Here is a 14,797-nt window from a genome sequence, read left to right as displayed (position 1 = left end):
CTCGGCTGTCTTTTTATTTATTGAATAACTAAATAACTTTTCCTTGTCTATGACAAAGATGAGTAAATGTTAGTCGAAAACATGGAATAAATTACGGACGGCAGAACAAGACCTCGTGTCAAACACACACACCGTAAACCACTGATTGGCTGTTTTTCTGGAGACGCATAATTCGTCTGGAACGAACTCGAGCAAACTTTTGTCTGCGTCTGTTAAGTTCGTCTGGAAAAAAAACGAGCACAAGAAGAATAATGCGTCTGGACAAAATAGCCACTTTTGTACGTATTCGAAAACGCAAGAAACAGGATAGTTCATTCAGACGCATCATTTGTCTCGTGTCCGTCTTTATACCAGACGGACGCAGAAAAAGTGTTTGCCCAAGTTCGTCCCAGACGGATTATGAGTCTTGTATAGTTCGTCCCGTCTTTACAGTAGACGGTGAACATGAAAGGCGCATAATTCGTCTGGACGGATTATGCGCCACTAGTATAAAAACGGAAAAATGAATAAAATTGTTTGTAATTAACCTTAGAAACATTTTTGGGGAAAAACAATCCAACCAAGTTGCATTAAATTATATCACTCTTTCTGGAAAAGGGTATTGACCTCCGTGTATTAGGGCAAAAGGGATTTATTATGATAATCTTTCACACAATTCAGATAAGTGTCACGTTAGGTCTTTCAAAAATCACCCATATCTTTAATGTTTGAAACGACGTCAATCTTCTTCACTGTCGCTGTGACAACACGGTGGAGTGACATGGTGGAACCCAATGAAGTGCCCGGTCGACCTGGCAACATAGTCGACTCCGCCCTGGCTCTCAAGTTCACGTGCGAGGCCTTGGGCGAGAGAAGTTTGTCTCGGGCGGTGTGAGCAACCGCTGTTACTTCGTTACTGATAGCTCTAACTGCTTGAAATTTCTTAACGATTGTTTTCCAGTCCATAACGTCCTCTATTCGAACACTTCTCTGACCACTATCCCGGTGGACAGGAACCCCTCCATTTGGGAGCCAAGAGTTCGAGTTTTGATAAAGTGGATTTACTGATGTGTTATCTGGGAGCTGTTCATCAGAGCGGATGATATTGATAATTCCAGGGCGACAACACTTGAACTTTAACTTGTACATCAACCGCAAATAGGAAAAGAGTTTTGTTGCAAGATTTAAAGGGGATGGAGTGGTTGTCGAACGCTTCATGTTGCGAATAAGCTTTGCGCGGCCGAACTTCCACTCAAGATCAGATTGCATTTGGATACGCTGATAAGTGTCGCTCATCATAGCGATGAGCAAATTGATGAGCACAATGATTGTAATCATGTTGTAGATCCCGAACGTTGCTTTAGCCAGTGTAAACGTTGCTTTTCTGCCCTCAACCTTATTCAACTCTTCGATCTCGGTCAGTCCAAACAAACTAAAAAACAATAATTCAAAACAATCGAAGAAATCCCCTTCGCTTTTTTGTATGATGTTCCCGGTTGCAGTTTGGCTCATTGGTCGATACACAGCTGCGAGATGAGCGGTGAAACCTACCATGAAAATCGACAGAATCACCAAGAAACGCACAAGGTCATACATGAGATCCCGGATGATGACCCCCCACGGACCGAACAAATGATGAAATGATAAGAAATCCAAGAGCTGAGCGAAGCAAAGCATCATGGATACTGCGAAGAATTGGTTGCGCGCGTAGATGATACTAATGCGGTCGTCTCCTTGGAAACCAATGGCAACCAAATGCAGCAGGATACCGATCGTGCTCAGAAAGAGCACAATGACCGGGATCCAGCCTAGTCCTGCGCGGTCGTGTGGGTCCGTGAGCTGGGATAGAAGGAGTCCTGAGAGCCAAACTAGTAAGAGCCATTCGTACCAGTGAGGGAGGAGTGAGGTGCCTGTAAGTTCTTCCCACGGGACCACCACGGTTAAGCTGAACAATACAATGAGGTAGAAATGAGAAATGAGATGGCAGATAAACTTGATAATGGGGATTTTGTGGTAGCGGTCGTTCCAAGGGAGACAAAGAAAGGCCCACCATAATGGGCAAATCAAAGACATCGTAAACAACAAGAAATATTTCCAGTCATCCCATTTGAAATCTCCACGCCAGACGTCACCAAGATACACCTGTACAGAAGGGTGAGAAACGCAAATCTTTTGTTCACACTCAATTAAATAATCCAAAAACGGTACATCGCGGTCGTCGATGGCAGTCAGCAGTTTTTCTGCGCTATCTACGCATGCGAGAGACAGCAGGTCCGACGCTATGCTCTCACAGACTTCACCAACTGCTAGCAAATCACGCGCACGTTCCTTTTCCCGCGTCGATTCGTTACGGTAATGCTTTGAGAGCTTGGCCGCCGCATAGATTGGGGCGGGGCACTGGAGAATGAAGTCCATGACAGATTCGCTTTCATTTTGATTTGAGCACACCATCAGATCAAAAAGAAACTGCAAAAAAAGAAAGAGAAGCAATCAATCACGTCCTATTTTAACTGGTGCTATGTGAACTTTTTTGCTAGGTGCAATTCATAGTGCACTATAGTGAACTATTTTTAAGTGTCAAGTCTTGTAGCGCGGGGGGCACTAACTGGGAACACTGCACATGTCAGGAGCCCATCTGGAGCGTGCAACTTCCATACAGCGTCTGTGAAACGGCGTTTTCACAAGTAGGTTTATTTTTAGGCTAGCCTTTCCCGCGAATTAGGTCAAAAAACAAAGGCAGTTCCGGTTCGGTGACCCTATGACGTCAGTTTAATTTCTTGTAATTGGTCATCGGGCTCCTGTGGGAGTCTCATTAGCGGGAAATTCAATCTAAAAATAACCTTACTTGTGAAGACGCCGTTGCACGAAAATAGGTAAGTTGCACGCTCCAGATGGGCTTCTGACATGTAGGTCAAGTCAATTTAACTCAAATCAAACCAAACATTGGTTTTTGGGGAGAGGCGAAATTGCATTGTGTTACCTAATATGTGTGAAAATTTCAGCCCGATATCTTGTACAATTTTGGCTCTGTTTATATTCAAAATTTTACAAAAAATGTATGGGCTTCTAAGCGCTTTTGCTACAAAACAATTCGTTGCTGGTTAAATAGCTGCCGTGGAAAGCGTGGCACGAGTTTTTCAACATAAAAAAAAACAGTAGCAAACATTAACGAAATAAAACTCTGCGCTATCACAAGCAGTTCATGATTATTTCATCACGTTGTTCAGTTGGGTGACTTATCCCAAAAAGAGATTAGCCACAAAGTCTTAACGCAAAGACAGGGAATGATCGATTCACTGTTCTATACTCACTTTGTCGTCAAAACCCTGATCAGAAATATGGCTATTTCATATTGATGTTTTGCAGACTACCGTCGCGAAATGTGCTAAAATGTGTACTGCACGTTGCTGGTCGTTGCTGAGCGGTCGCTGTGGTCTTATTTTAAACCCTAATTACATCGCTGAGTAACTACGCCTAGTATTGCAAATTCAATTAGCAAACGGCCATTAATAACAACTTTATTTAAGAGTCAAAGGATTTAGCACTAGAGCACTAATTGGAGGCACTAATGAAATTAACTCAAATCAAATCAAATATTGGTTTTTGTTGAGAGGGGAAAACCGGAGTACCAAGAGAAAAACCTCTCGGAGCGGAGAAGAGAACCGACAAACTCAACCCACGTATAACGCCGAGTCTGGGAATCGAACCCGGGTCACATTGGTGGGAGGCCAGTGCTCTCACGACTGCGCCATATTTGCTCCCCCAGTTCGTGTCTTCCTGCTCTTCAAAGCGAGTCTAAGCACGTAGTTTTTCTAATGAAATTTAAAAATGTCAAGTAGAACACATTACCATCACAAAAACTTCGCACTTAGACTCGCTTTGAAGAGGGGACAGACATGAACTCGGAAATGACCCATTTGATAACGAGATTTGCATGAAATGGGTGGTCGTTTTTTTAAAAGAAGCTACGCTGTTAATTCAGCGGAAATAATCAACGCTCTATCAGAACTGAGAACCACCTTTGCCCTACTCAACGTGCTTTATCAAGTTAATTGGAATCAGTCAAGAATTCAGAGTTCTGCTCATTTTCCTCGGAAATTGTCATCTTTCTGTTCAGATATTGTCGTTGTGTGGAACTGGATTTAAACAATATAATACACAGATGGTCACCTACCTTTCTGTCCGATAACAATCGCTCGGTGTTGAGTTCCTGTTGCAGTAAATATTTAACGACTGATAAGTGACCTTGCATGGCTGCGTAACAGATAGGGAACGTGCCTTCCTGGAGCAAAAAGAAACAACCATATTAAAGCACAAAAAGTGTTACAATTATCATGGTTATTGACGTAATTATCGTCATCACCATCATCATCATCTTATCATGGACACAAAACTTACCATAGATTCCGCCCGCGGTGATGCCCCAGACTCGACCAGCAGTTTCACCACCTCCACATGACCAGCCTCAGCGGCCATGTGCATTGGTGCGTAACCATTCTAGAACAAAACAACGAAATATTGCCATTCAACTTGTAGGCTAACTTCTTTATGGCGGCGTCCTTCTGGGCGATTTATAAAAACACTGGAAGTCGCTCTGTGTCGTAAACCTCTGCTAGAGGTCAGTGATTAGATTCCCATCGGAAGCAAGCAGGAAAACAAGTTAGTCACACGTCCCACCCCCGTGATAAACCGCTGATTCGATAAATCTGACATTCTCTAGATCGCGTTCGCTATTGCAAGCAAAGCTGGTGGCAGTTCGCTGAAGCGAACAATCTCGATGAGCAAACGAGAAATACGTCCACTACTACACAAGTTGTACACCGGCTTTCCGTCTAAAACTGGCACACTTGATCGCTTGATTAAAGCTCTCAGTATCCAAGCAACTCTAGTTGTCCTGTGATGGCTCCAACAGCCAATGTCATGAATTAGGATACTTACTTTCAAAATGAATTTCAACTTGCCGCACGACTTGAAAATTATTGATGACGATAAGTCTAATTTTTATGTTTAACTCGTCACGCCGTGTTACTCTCAGTATTTTCTACACCTCCACGCCTCTACTGTAAAGAGGCTCCATATAGCATTTTCACATGATATCACGGCACCCATGTTGGTGTTCCAAAACAAAATGGTGGCCATGATGGTGTACCAACCTAATCCTCCGGGAATTGAACTTTATTTTTACGTGATCCAATATGGCTGCTGGTCACGTGAGTGAAAAAGTTCCATAGCAATGAAAAATGAAACAAACCTCATCGGGGGCATTGATATCAGCTCCCTGACCAATCAGCTGCGAGATAAGCTCTCTGTGTCCATTGGTTGCTGCTAGATGCATGGCTGTACGGCCCATTTTGTCCTTGACATGAAGCTGTAGAGTTGATTTGCTAAGCAAGATGCTCACAACCTCCGAATGCCCATTCTCAGCAGCCAAATGCAACGGAATGGAGCCCTACAAGGGAGAACGACAACAATCTAAAATTTAAAAATCAATTTTAAAAAGTCATCGTTTTACCCACGATGTTTTCTAATTAAAGAAGAAAATGTACAATTTCATTTATTCCTATTCAAACTGATTTTTTTTTACGCTGGCACGTGTATTACGAACAATAAAATTTATGAAGAGATGGCATCTTTTCAACGGAGACTCGGAGATAATCGGAAAAAAATCCGAGTGCACCCGAACAGCAGCCGAACCAACGAAGACCTTCCGATTAGTTAGTTCGGATGCTTTTCCACCAAGATTTAAATATCTTTATAACTGAAAACAAGAGTCCATTACCCAAAGAGTAAGAATCTGGTATCAAGTTTGTCGCCATCAGCGTCAGAAAAGTGTCTATTTTTATACCAAGTTTTGCCGGAAAATAAGCAATAGACCAGAAGTTGTATCCAATTCAAATCTACCGGGGTTGAGATTTTCTTTGTGTATTGTATTTTCATTATAATGTAGCATTCACATTTAAATGATATGGAAAAAGCTAGAACAAAACGTTATATTCCCAAAGGGTTTGTATGGGGTTCAACATTGAGTTGGCCGATTTAGTCTATTATTTATTTTCCCGCAAAACTTGGTTTAATAATTGATGATTTGCATGTGAGATGACGGCGGCCATGTTGGATGGCAAGAAAAATAACCTGTCTCTTCGCTGGGAACTAAACATGGGAACATCAAACATGACCGTCGTGTCACGTGGGTGCAAACCAGGAATAGGCACTTTTCTGACACTGATCGGGACAAGGCCAATTTGGGTGAATCTTACTCTTGGGTGAAAGACTCTGGCTGAAAAACAAGATTTAAAAAATGGGGCCCCCTTAAGCCACTCTGACAAGACGTTTCACAATCTGCTATTCTTTACTACACCTTGTTCTTGACATTGTCAGAAAGAGTCCACCCATCGCACCACGTCGATTCGTCAGTGTTCTACAACAACAGAGGCTAACAGCAAAAAACTATACCAACCTGTACGGCCGTTGCTGAGTCCACGCGCACTCCAGGAGAGTTCAGCAGTATTCGCACGACACCCACGTGACCAGACTGTGCAGCCAAATGCAGCGGAGTGAAGCAGTACTGCAGGCGCAAAAAACAAAGATTAAGCCTGTCATGTGTCGTAATTCTTACCAAGAAAATAACTACTGGATAGAGAAGGTGACTAGAGGCAGGATTCGGGAATTTTATAAACGTTAAGGAAGTTTAAAGGGAACCTCCACTAAAACAAGAAAATAATTTTAAACCACAGAGCATAATGTTGACAATAAACATTGTTCCCATTTTTTTTCAATGAAAGCTTCGCGGGCGCCGCCATCTTGAATAATTGTCGTGGTTGCCCTGTTGTTGAAACAATAGGTCAACCACGTCACATCACAATTATTCAACCTGGCGGCGTCCGGGAAATTTGAAAGTGAAAATAAGTGATTCTAAAATTCATTTTCGTCGATACAAACACTTTTTTGAAGAAAATTGTCGATCAAATTTCATTGCAAACATTATTTTGTTCCGTTTAAAATTGTTCATTAGTCGGCGTGGAAGTTCCCTTTAAGGCGGCACAACGACAACGGATGCCGGAATCTCATTTAATCAACTCGGGGAACCCTCGGCCTCGGTTTTCCTCCCTCATGAAAATCGACTCTCAGTCAATTGTATCAGGCTGCCGGCAGGTACCCTCGATAGAGATAAACTCTGGTATTCTGCATTAATGATAAAGTGATTTTATGTTATTATTGTTGTCATTATCATTATCATTATCATTATTACTATTATTACTATTACTATTATTATTATTATTATTATTATTATTATTATTATTATTATTATTATTATTATTATTATTATTATTATTATTGCACGTCGTTCATTCGTAATGGAAAACTATATAGCAAATTTCCAGGAATAAAAGTGCATGAAAGGTATGGATGTTTGGAAAGAGCATTGAAAATTTATTGTCGATCGGGTGGTCGCGTCCACGTCAAATTTCGTCATTTCACGTGGTCGTCAAGACGAAAACAACGAAAAAATTGGCCAAAAAAGAAAATAAATAAATAAAGAAAGAAATTCGCATTGCGTGCATCGCATTTCTCTCGTTTATTAAACTTATTGTTCTTGCCGACATTGGGGACTTTACGGAGTTTTAGCAGGGACAACAGCAACATCAGCTACAGCCTCACCTCAAAATACAACTTAGCGCTATCGTAAGTATTTCTCTAGTTCATTCTTAATCTAGTATTTAATGACTTACGTCTGGCTTCGATCCGGCTTTCTCAGCGTTATCCATCATTGCGGGTGATTCGCTTTTAATTGTCCCAGAAACTTTGAGGAGCATTTCTCGCACGACTTCAATTTGTCCATACTGAGCTGCTACATGCAGAGCCGATAGACCGGTCTGAAAAAAATGAGGCAGGCAAAAAAAAAACCTGTAAGTTTTACGTTCGCCAGAAAGACGAGGCTAAATTGGTACTTTCCTTGAAAAGCCCAGTACTGGTCCTCATACATGACTAGGTGTTGCCACCCCAAGGGTACAAATCAATTGAGGGCATGTGTTTGGCTAGCAGGCTGGCTTCGCGGGGATCAATCGAAAATATATCAGTCTGTAGAAAACGACATCGACATTGCTGTACACTCCAAGTCTTGCTCTGATGCTCCGGTCGCAGTAGTATTACTAAAGAACAATAAACCTCCGAGCCCTCGGCAAGGCTAATGGGTGACTCCCATTAAATCAATACCAATGATGCTAATACAAATACCAATACCAGTACTGGTATCAGTACCAATAAAAGTACCAATAGCAATGACAATAGCAATAACGATGCAAGTATCAATGTCAGTAAAAATACTAATACCAATATCAATACCACTGAATATCTATACCATTCACAGCACTGTAAAAATATTAATACCAATACCATTTTTACCAACACCAATACAAAATACAAATGTACTTCAAGGAGGACTTTTGCTACAACGAGCGTTGTAAAGCAAGAGAAAGACTGCGTCGTCTCCTCTTCTCGGGGAATGGATAGCTTCCCCTATACGATGTCTGTCAAGATTAAGTGATGTGAGTGGGGTCCCACGGTTTATCGTCCTTATCATAGAAGACTCGAGAGTGTTACCCGTGGTTGGTCCGAAGTGGGCGGTCGACGGTTGGTAAATAGACCATTTCCGAGTTCCCGTCTGCCTCCTCTTCAAAGCGAGTTTACGTGCGAAGTTTTTGCGATGGTAATTAGTTCTACTTTACATATGAAAGAAAACTAATTTTCATAAGAAAGACTACGCCCTTAGAGTCGCTTTAATGGGGAGGCAGACGTGTACTCGGAAATGGCCTCAAACACAGGTGTTTTTAAAAATGTTCTTACCTTAACGCTCGCCATACTCCAAGGAACTTTACCCCGCAAGACCTCCAACACATCCACGTGACCAAATTTAGCTGCAAGATGAAGAACTGTCATCCCGTCCTGGAAAAAAAATACAAACAATGTCGTTTCAAGAGACTAAAAAACATTTCGTAAAAACACAGTCGTGTAGTGGCAATCCAAAAATTAAACACGAAGAGGTGATATAAAAGTGAAAGACGAGTGTTAAGGAACATTTGTCAATCAATATGGGTGCAAACAGAGCTCTGTGGAAAATTGTGCAAATGAAATGTCTCATCTTGTTACAAACTGGCACTAAACTTTCTGACTACTCGCTCATGCCATAATCTGTAAAAATGTTATTTTAGTATTTAAAGAAAATTTCATTTAAAATGTCTCAGGAACCGCAATTTTTAATTTTCTCACGAATATGGGTCGCAGTAGTCTATTGTTAAACAAAAGAAGAAATCTTAAAAGGTTATTGAATCCAACCTGGAGGCGCCCTAGACATGTAAAATAAAATAAAAATAACAATGAATTATTTTTCCTTTTACAGTGAATTTCGTTTTCTCTTTTTTTCCAACAAATTATGATATATGGAAGTAATTACGAAATTGAAGAGCTAATTGACCGACTTTGATAAATTGAAATTCACTGTTAGACAAGAGCAAACACTCATACAAATCCTTCTTTATCTCTACAGCCTCGAGATCTTGATTTGTAGTTATCAATTGAATAATCGATCGCAACTGGTTTTGATCTCTCGGTTTGTTGAGGTTTTTGTCAGGGTACTCCAGTTTTTCCCTCTTCTCAAAAAACAAAGTTCGATTTAATTGGAGTTAATTTGATATGATTCCAATGTACAGTGTCCTCGAGTAGTGTCCCAGCGCTAGAAGCTTGACTCTTAAATGTAGCTCACTACAGTGGACTATGTGAATTGCACCTCGCAAATGGAGATTGCGTGGGGCCTGGTACTCACCGCATCTTCATCACTGGCTGAAGCTCCATGCGCTATCAAAACCTCCACAACGATTTTATGACCACCGCTGGCCGCAAGTAACAGGGGCGTTGCGAATTTCCGCTGAGGAATTAAAGTATAGACTGTCAATTTAACTTCACACAGAACAGCAATCAGCTTCGGACACAAATTTTTCAGTTGAGACGATACTGTTTGACTTTCAATCTCACCTTGTTTCTTGCAGTTGTGATACCAGAGGGATTGAATTTCAGAAGTTCTTTTATTACAGACACACTACCCTTCATGGCCGCGATATGAACACACGTACTGCCTTCCTGTGGGGAAAAGAAAACAGCGTGACAATGAGAGATTTTTCAAAGGTTATTATCAAACGGGTTTGTCCACGTGTCAAAGTCCCCTTGGGCGACCTTTGGTTAACAACCTACCGCATTTTGTTGCATCATGACGTCAGGCTTGTGGTTCAGAAACAGGGTTACCACTTGGGAATGGTCATTCTGAGCGGCATAATGTAAAGGCGTTTGACCTTTCTGTAAAGAAAAATATCGGAGGGAAATGATAAATTTCTGTATAGCTGTTAAAGCGAAATGGTGCACCATTTCACTTGTCAAATCTTCAGAAGCCCACATCTCCAACACTAGGTCTATGTAACGGCATTTTCACAGATCAAGCTATTGTTAGTCCAGTTCTTAACTAAGATTGGGTTTGCACGAGTGACCATTCTCAATTGCATGGGTAATAATCTCTCATACAAGACTTGTGATAAGCTGGAAAGGTCTGGTTTGGCGAAAAAAATCAATCTAAAAACAACTTGGTCTGTAAAAACGCACTTCATCGACTTCCTTATCTCGGGAGACGCCATCTTGAATAAAGTTGACCTGTAACGGTTGCCTTGGTGTTACTATGCAAGATCTCTTTGAGTCAGAACAATAGGGCAGCCGTAACACGTCACAATTATTCAAGATGGCGCGCCCGAGAATTTTAAAAGTGAGCGATTTGAAAGTAATTTTTTCCTCATAAAAAACTCTTTTTGGAAAAAAAATCGAACAAATTTGGTTGCAATATAATTTCCTCCCATTTGAAGTTCAGTAATTTGTTGTGGGAAAGGAGGTCTTCCGTAATGGGAACCTCTAATGTTACTACAGAATATGTATTTGAAATAAGAAACTAACATCGCTTGAGAATAGGTTAACCCAAAATTGGTGCAATTTTCCGTCGGGTATCGCTTGTAACGTGGCGACCTTTTTGTTCTTGCATACGCTAGGTGACTGGCTGCGTCATACGCATAACCGGCCAACCAGAGGAGGCCAAAAGCAAATACCACTTGTGACTTGCTCTCACATGTTTTCCCGCGCAAAGTGCACGTCGCACGTGTCTACAATTTGTTGTGATTGGCTCATTTAATTGTGTGCGTTTGTTGTGATCGGCCAAAGATTTGCGTTCGCTCTCAGTCGAAATATGCTTTGATAAGCCACTGTGCAACTTACGTTATCTAACGCGCAAATGTCTGCCCTCAACTCCAGTAAATGCTGACAAACGTCCAAGCGGCCTTTCTCAGCCGCTAAATGTAGCGCTGTCTTCTTTTCCTGTAAAAATCGACGAGATGTACCAATCGTCAACGATGATTCGATCGAACTTTTGACCTTTCGATCACTACTTCTACTCCTCTATAGGAGTCTCGTTGATTTTGACCCAGATGCGTCTTGCATCATTGCTAAGACTGCAATGTTGAGAACAACGCAAAGGTCCCCTCGCAATTAAAAGGAAGACAAGAGTAAGGAAAAGAAAGGCCCCACCGGGGACCTCACAAGGCCGGAGCTTAACCCGGTTTCTGTAACATGAAGCTACTAAGAGCACTGCGTCTGCCCTCTGGACGGGGATGTAACATGTTATCTCATCGCAGGGTTACCCCCAAGAATGTTGGCGGTATCCATTTATAAACCTGGGTGGGAGAGACAAACTTTAGGAAAGTTTTTTTGTCTAAGGAAACAACATACCGTAAATCCTCTACCGTAAATCCTCTATTAAGCCTCTATTAAGCCCCCTCGGGGGGCTTATTTTTTTCCAGCACTTTTGAGGGGGGGCTTAATAGAGAGGGGGGGCTTAAAAGAGACGGGGGGCTTAATTAATTTAGCGAAACGCATCACCTGTAGCAAAAATACCGTGGTATGAGACAGAGTAGACTTACGCTTTGTACAATTAAAGTCACTGTCAAAAGTATTTAATTCACTTGTGGGAGCCTAAAAGTAACAAAAACAAAATTCTTATTCTTCAAAAATGCGCTTTCGGCCTCATGTTCTTCGGTAATTTTTATGAGAATGGTTACTTGTTTTGATTTGTCGTACACAACAACAATTTGTCGAAGACCAAAAACAATATGAACTTCCAGCCTGAATAAATCATAACTGATCAGTCCACGTTAATCCTTAATTTTTTTGTGAAGAATAAGGATTGGGGGAGGGGGAGGGGGGGGCTTAATAGAGAGGGGGGGCTTATTAACTTTCCTCCTCTGAAAAGGGGGGCTTATTTGAGAGGGGGGGGGGGGGGCTTAATAGAGGATTTACGGTAGGCCTTAATCACACGTCGGCCATGTTGAGTCCGGAGGATTGAAAACGTTTGTTTTTGCGAAACTCGCACCGAAACTCGTTCCCAATTACTTCAACTTGAGGCTCGGGCTACGAAATCTAATGTCTATGGCCAAGATGGCTGCCACGCGAATAAGGCCCATGGCGACAGAGCTAAGCCACAAACCAATGACCCTACCCTGAGGGGGATGGAGTAGAAATTCAGCGCGCTAACCACTACACCATCGTGCTTCCATTAGTTTCTTCACGCTGTGTTGATATAACAAGAACAAAAGAACCGGAAACTAAAACACAACGTGGCTTTTCCTACCAGTGTCAGAGCGTCCACAGTTGCCTTGTAAATGGCCACCAAAAGACCAACCAGTTCTTTATGTCCATTTTCCGCAGCGAGATGAAGTGGCGTAAGACCGACCTAAAAAAAGATACATCCTTGCGATCAATAAGAATTTGCGATGGAGCGGAGAGGAAAAGACATTAAAATATTCGGAGAAATCCTGGCTTAAACCGGGCCTGCTTTGATGTTGCAGTTCCTTGTTGTCAAGGACCCCTAATAAGGAGAACGCAATACACCATATCAAGGGAGTAAAATACCTCGAATGAAAAACAAATCAGTTAATAACAGCTTTTCACGTACCTTACTCTTTGCGTTTACATAGGCTTTGTGCTCCAGCAGTTCCTGCGCTACTCCAAGATGGCCACGTTCCGCGCTCACGTGTAATCCGGCGCGACCAGACTAAAGTGAAGAAAAAAGAAGAAACACGGAAAATGAGACTGATAGAACTACTTCGTTCAGTGCAAAACATAATCGTGTATGAAAATCAAGATAAAACAAGGGTTATAGGAAAAGGGACGCTCTGTCTCGCTCTATATGAATTTCAGCCTACTTAATTTTAGATGAGATTGAAACAGAAATTTTCAACCGGAGACGTCCGCACAAGGCAAGCGTTCCGCTTAAGACGTTAAACCGAATCTTGCGCTCCGATGAGTCTACAGGAGTTGCGAAGAAATTTAGTGGTTTCCCTGTGACATAGGGACGAGGTTTCTATGTCTTTCTGCCAGTTCAGCCCCTTTCTACGCAAGATGAAGTTAAATTGTTGTCGTGGTTCTCAATTGTGGCGGACCTAAGAGCGAGCAATAATCCACTCGAACAGAAAGAGTTCATGTTTTTCAAGATGTTATGGGAAACCGATTCACATTTACAATCACGGCCCTATTACCACCCCCCCCCCCCCCCTCCCCCAAACACACACACACACACACACACCCCTTTCCCATCTGTCACTTTATGTTTTCAAGACAAAAGTCAAGACTAAATACCTCATCAAATACGTCTACCCTCGCATGATATTTCAGCAACGTGCGTACGACCTCCACGTTTCCTTTGTTTGAGGCAACGAGAAGAGGTGAGGAGCCACTCTAAAATACAAGAAAAATTGAATTGCTTTGTTATTTTTCTCTCTGGAGCGTCGATAACATTTCGGGATCAGCTTAAGTGCTTCACTACAAAGACCACGAAACTGCGTTAAGGACCAACACAATAGACCATTTTCGAATTCTCACGACTGAACTGGATTTAGCATGAAATGGAGGCTAATGTGGGCAAATCTATTCAAATGCAAATTCATTTGCCCGCATTAGCCTCCATTTCATGCTAGATCCAGTCCAACCGTTAGAATACGAAACTGGCTTCCGCTTACCGAAGAACGTTTGTTGACCGTGAGCTGAAGCTTGGAGGGAGGAATGGACTCGAGTAAAGCTATTAAGATGTCGTTGTTTCCTGAGCGTGCGCACTCGTGAATTGGAGTCTCCATGGACTGCAATAAAAACAAACCATCATCTTACCACACTCCTAGTTAAATGACAAACCTTACCTCTTGGTGTTCATATGGTGTTCATAAAGGATGCTTTGTTTATCTTAGTTTTTTTACGTGTTTTCGTATGCGTGAAGTCAAGTATAAGCCACACTTACGTGTGAAAGGAAAAACCTAATTGCGGATTGTACCTGCTCTAGTCGGAACCAAAAAAATCTTCTCATTTTACTGCAAATAAAGGCAGAATCACTGAAGTATCGTACCTGCTGTGTAACCGCTGTACAGTCAGCACCGTGTTCAAGAAGCAGTTTGACAATATCAATGTCAGCATTTCCTTTGACTTGAGCCTTGCGTAATTGGGCCGCGTAATGTAGAGGAGTCTCGCCTTTCTACAATAACAAACACTCACTGTAACTTTTGCACCCACTCACGGGCTGACAAAAGCCACACCCACGGCAGTGAGTTGTACAAGGGGAGGGGACAGAGGGGTGTCGACTTTCTGCTGGAGACACAGATAACAATAACGAGATGTTCAAGAGCTGGATCACAACCAAAAGACGTCAATATATTATTGTTTGGGTTATCCAACGTGTCAAACTTTAAAG

At 41.9% G+C, this 14,797-nt stretch overlaps 1 protein-coding gene across 5 annotated transcripts in view; it reads right to left on the bottom strand.

Annotated features, from left to right (window-relative positions):
* LOC137975935 (serine/threonine-protein phosphatase 6 regulatory ankyrin repeat subunit B-like) overlaps positions 1 to 14,797 on the bottom strand; it is a 56,093-nt gene continuing 41,296 nt past the window's right edge. For all 5 annotated transcript variants that reach the window (XM_068823145.1, XM_068823147.1, XM_068823148.1 and 2 more), the window contains 16 exons: positions 14,456 to 14,581; positions 14,079 to 14,195; positions 13,699 to 13,797; positions 13,016 to 13,114; positions 12,692 to 12,793; positions 11,284 to 11,382; positions 10,225 to 10,326; positions 10,009 to 10,113; positions 9,800 to 9,901; positions 8,824 to 8,922; positions 7,710 to 7,853; positions 6,437 to 6,544; positions 5,231 to 5,428; positions 4,378 to 4,476; positions 4,154 to 4,261; positions 1 to 2,445 (listed from right to left, as the gene is read on the bottom strand). In XM_068823145.1, coding sequence (XP_068679246.1) covers positions 682 to 2,445; positions 4,154 to 4,261; positions 4,378 to 4,476; positions 5,231 to 5,428; positions 6,437 to 6,544; positions 7,710 to 7,853; positions 8,824 to 8,922; positions 9,800 to 9,901; positions 10,009 to 10,113; positions 10,225 to 10,326; positions 11,284 to 11,382; positions 12,692 to 12,793; positions 13,016 to 13,114; positions 13,699 to 13,797; positions 14,079 to 14,195; positions 14,456 to 14,581 — 3,471 coding nt within the window. In that variant the 3' untranslated portion in view covers positions 1 to 681. The remainder of the gene's footprint in view (positions 2,446 to 4,153; positions 4,262 to 4,377; positions 4,477 to 5,230; positions 5,429 to 6,436; positions 6,545 to 7,709; positions 7,854 to 8,823; positions 8,923 to 9,799; positions 9,902 to 10,008; positions 10,114 to 10,224; positions 10,327 to 11,283; positions 11,383 to 12,691; positions 12,794 to 13,015; positions 13,115 to 13,698; positions 13,798 to 14,078; positions 14,196 to 14,455; positions 14,582 to 14,797) is intronic.

Source organism: Montipora foliosa, chromosome 11 (genome assembly GCF_036669935.1).
Source record: "Montipora foliosa isolate CH-2021 chromosome 11, ASM3666993v2, whole genome shotgun sequence".
Lineage (NCBI taxonomy): Eukaryota > Metazoa > Cnidaria > Anthozoa > Scleractinia > Acroporidae > Montipora > Montipora foliosa.
Note: the sequence above shows the minus strand (reverse complement) of the source record. Positions and strands in the feature narration are given on the sequence as shown.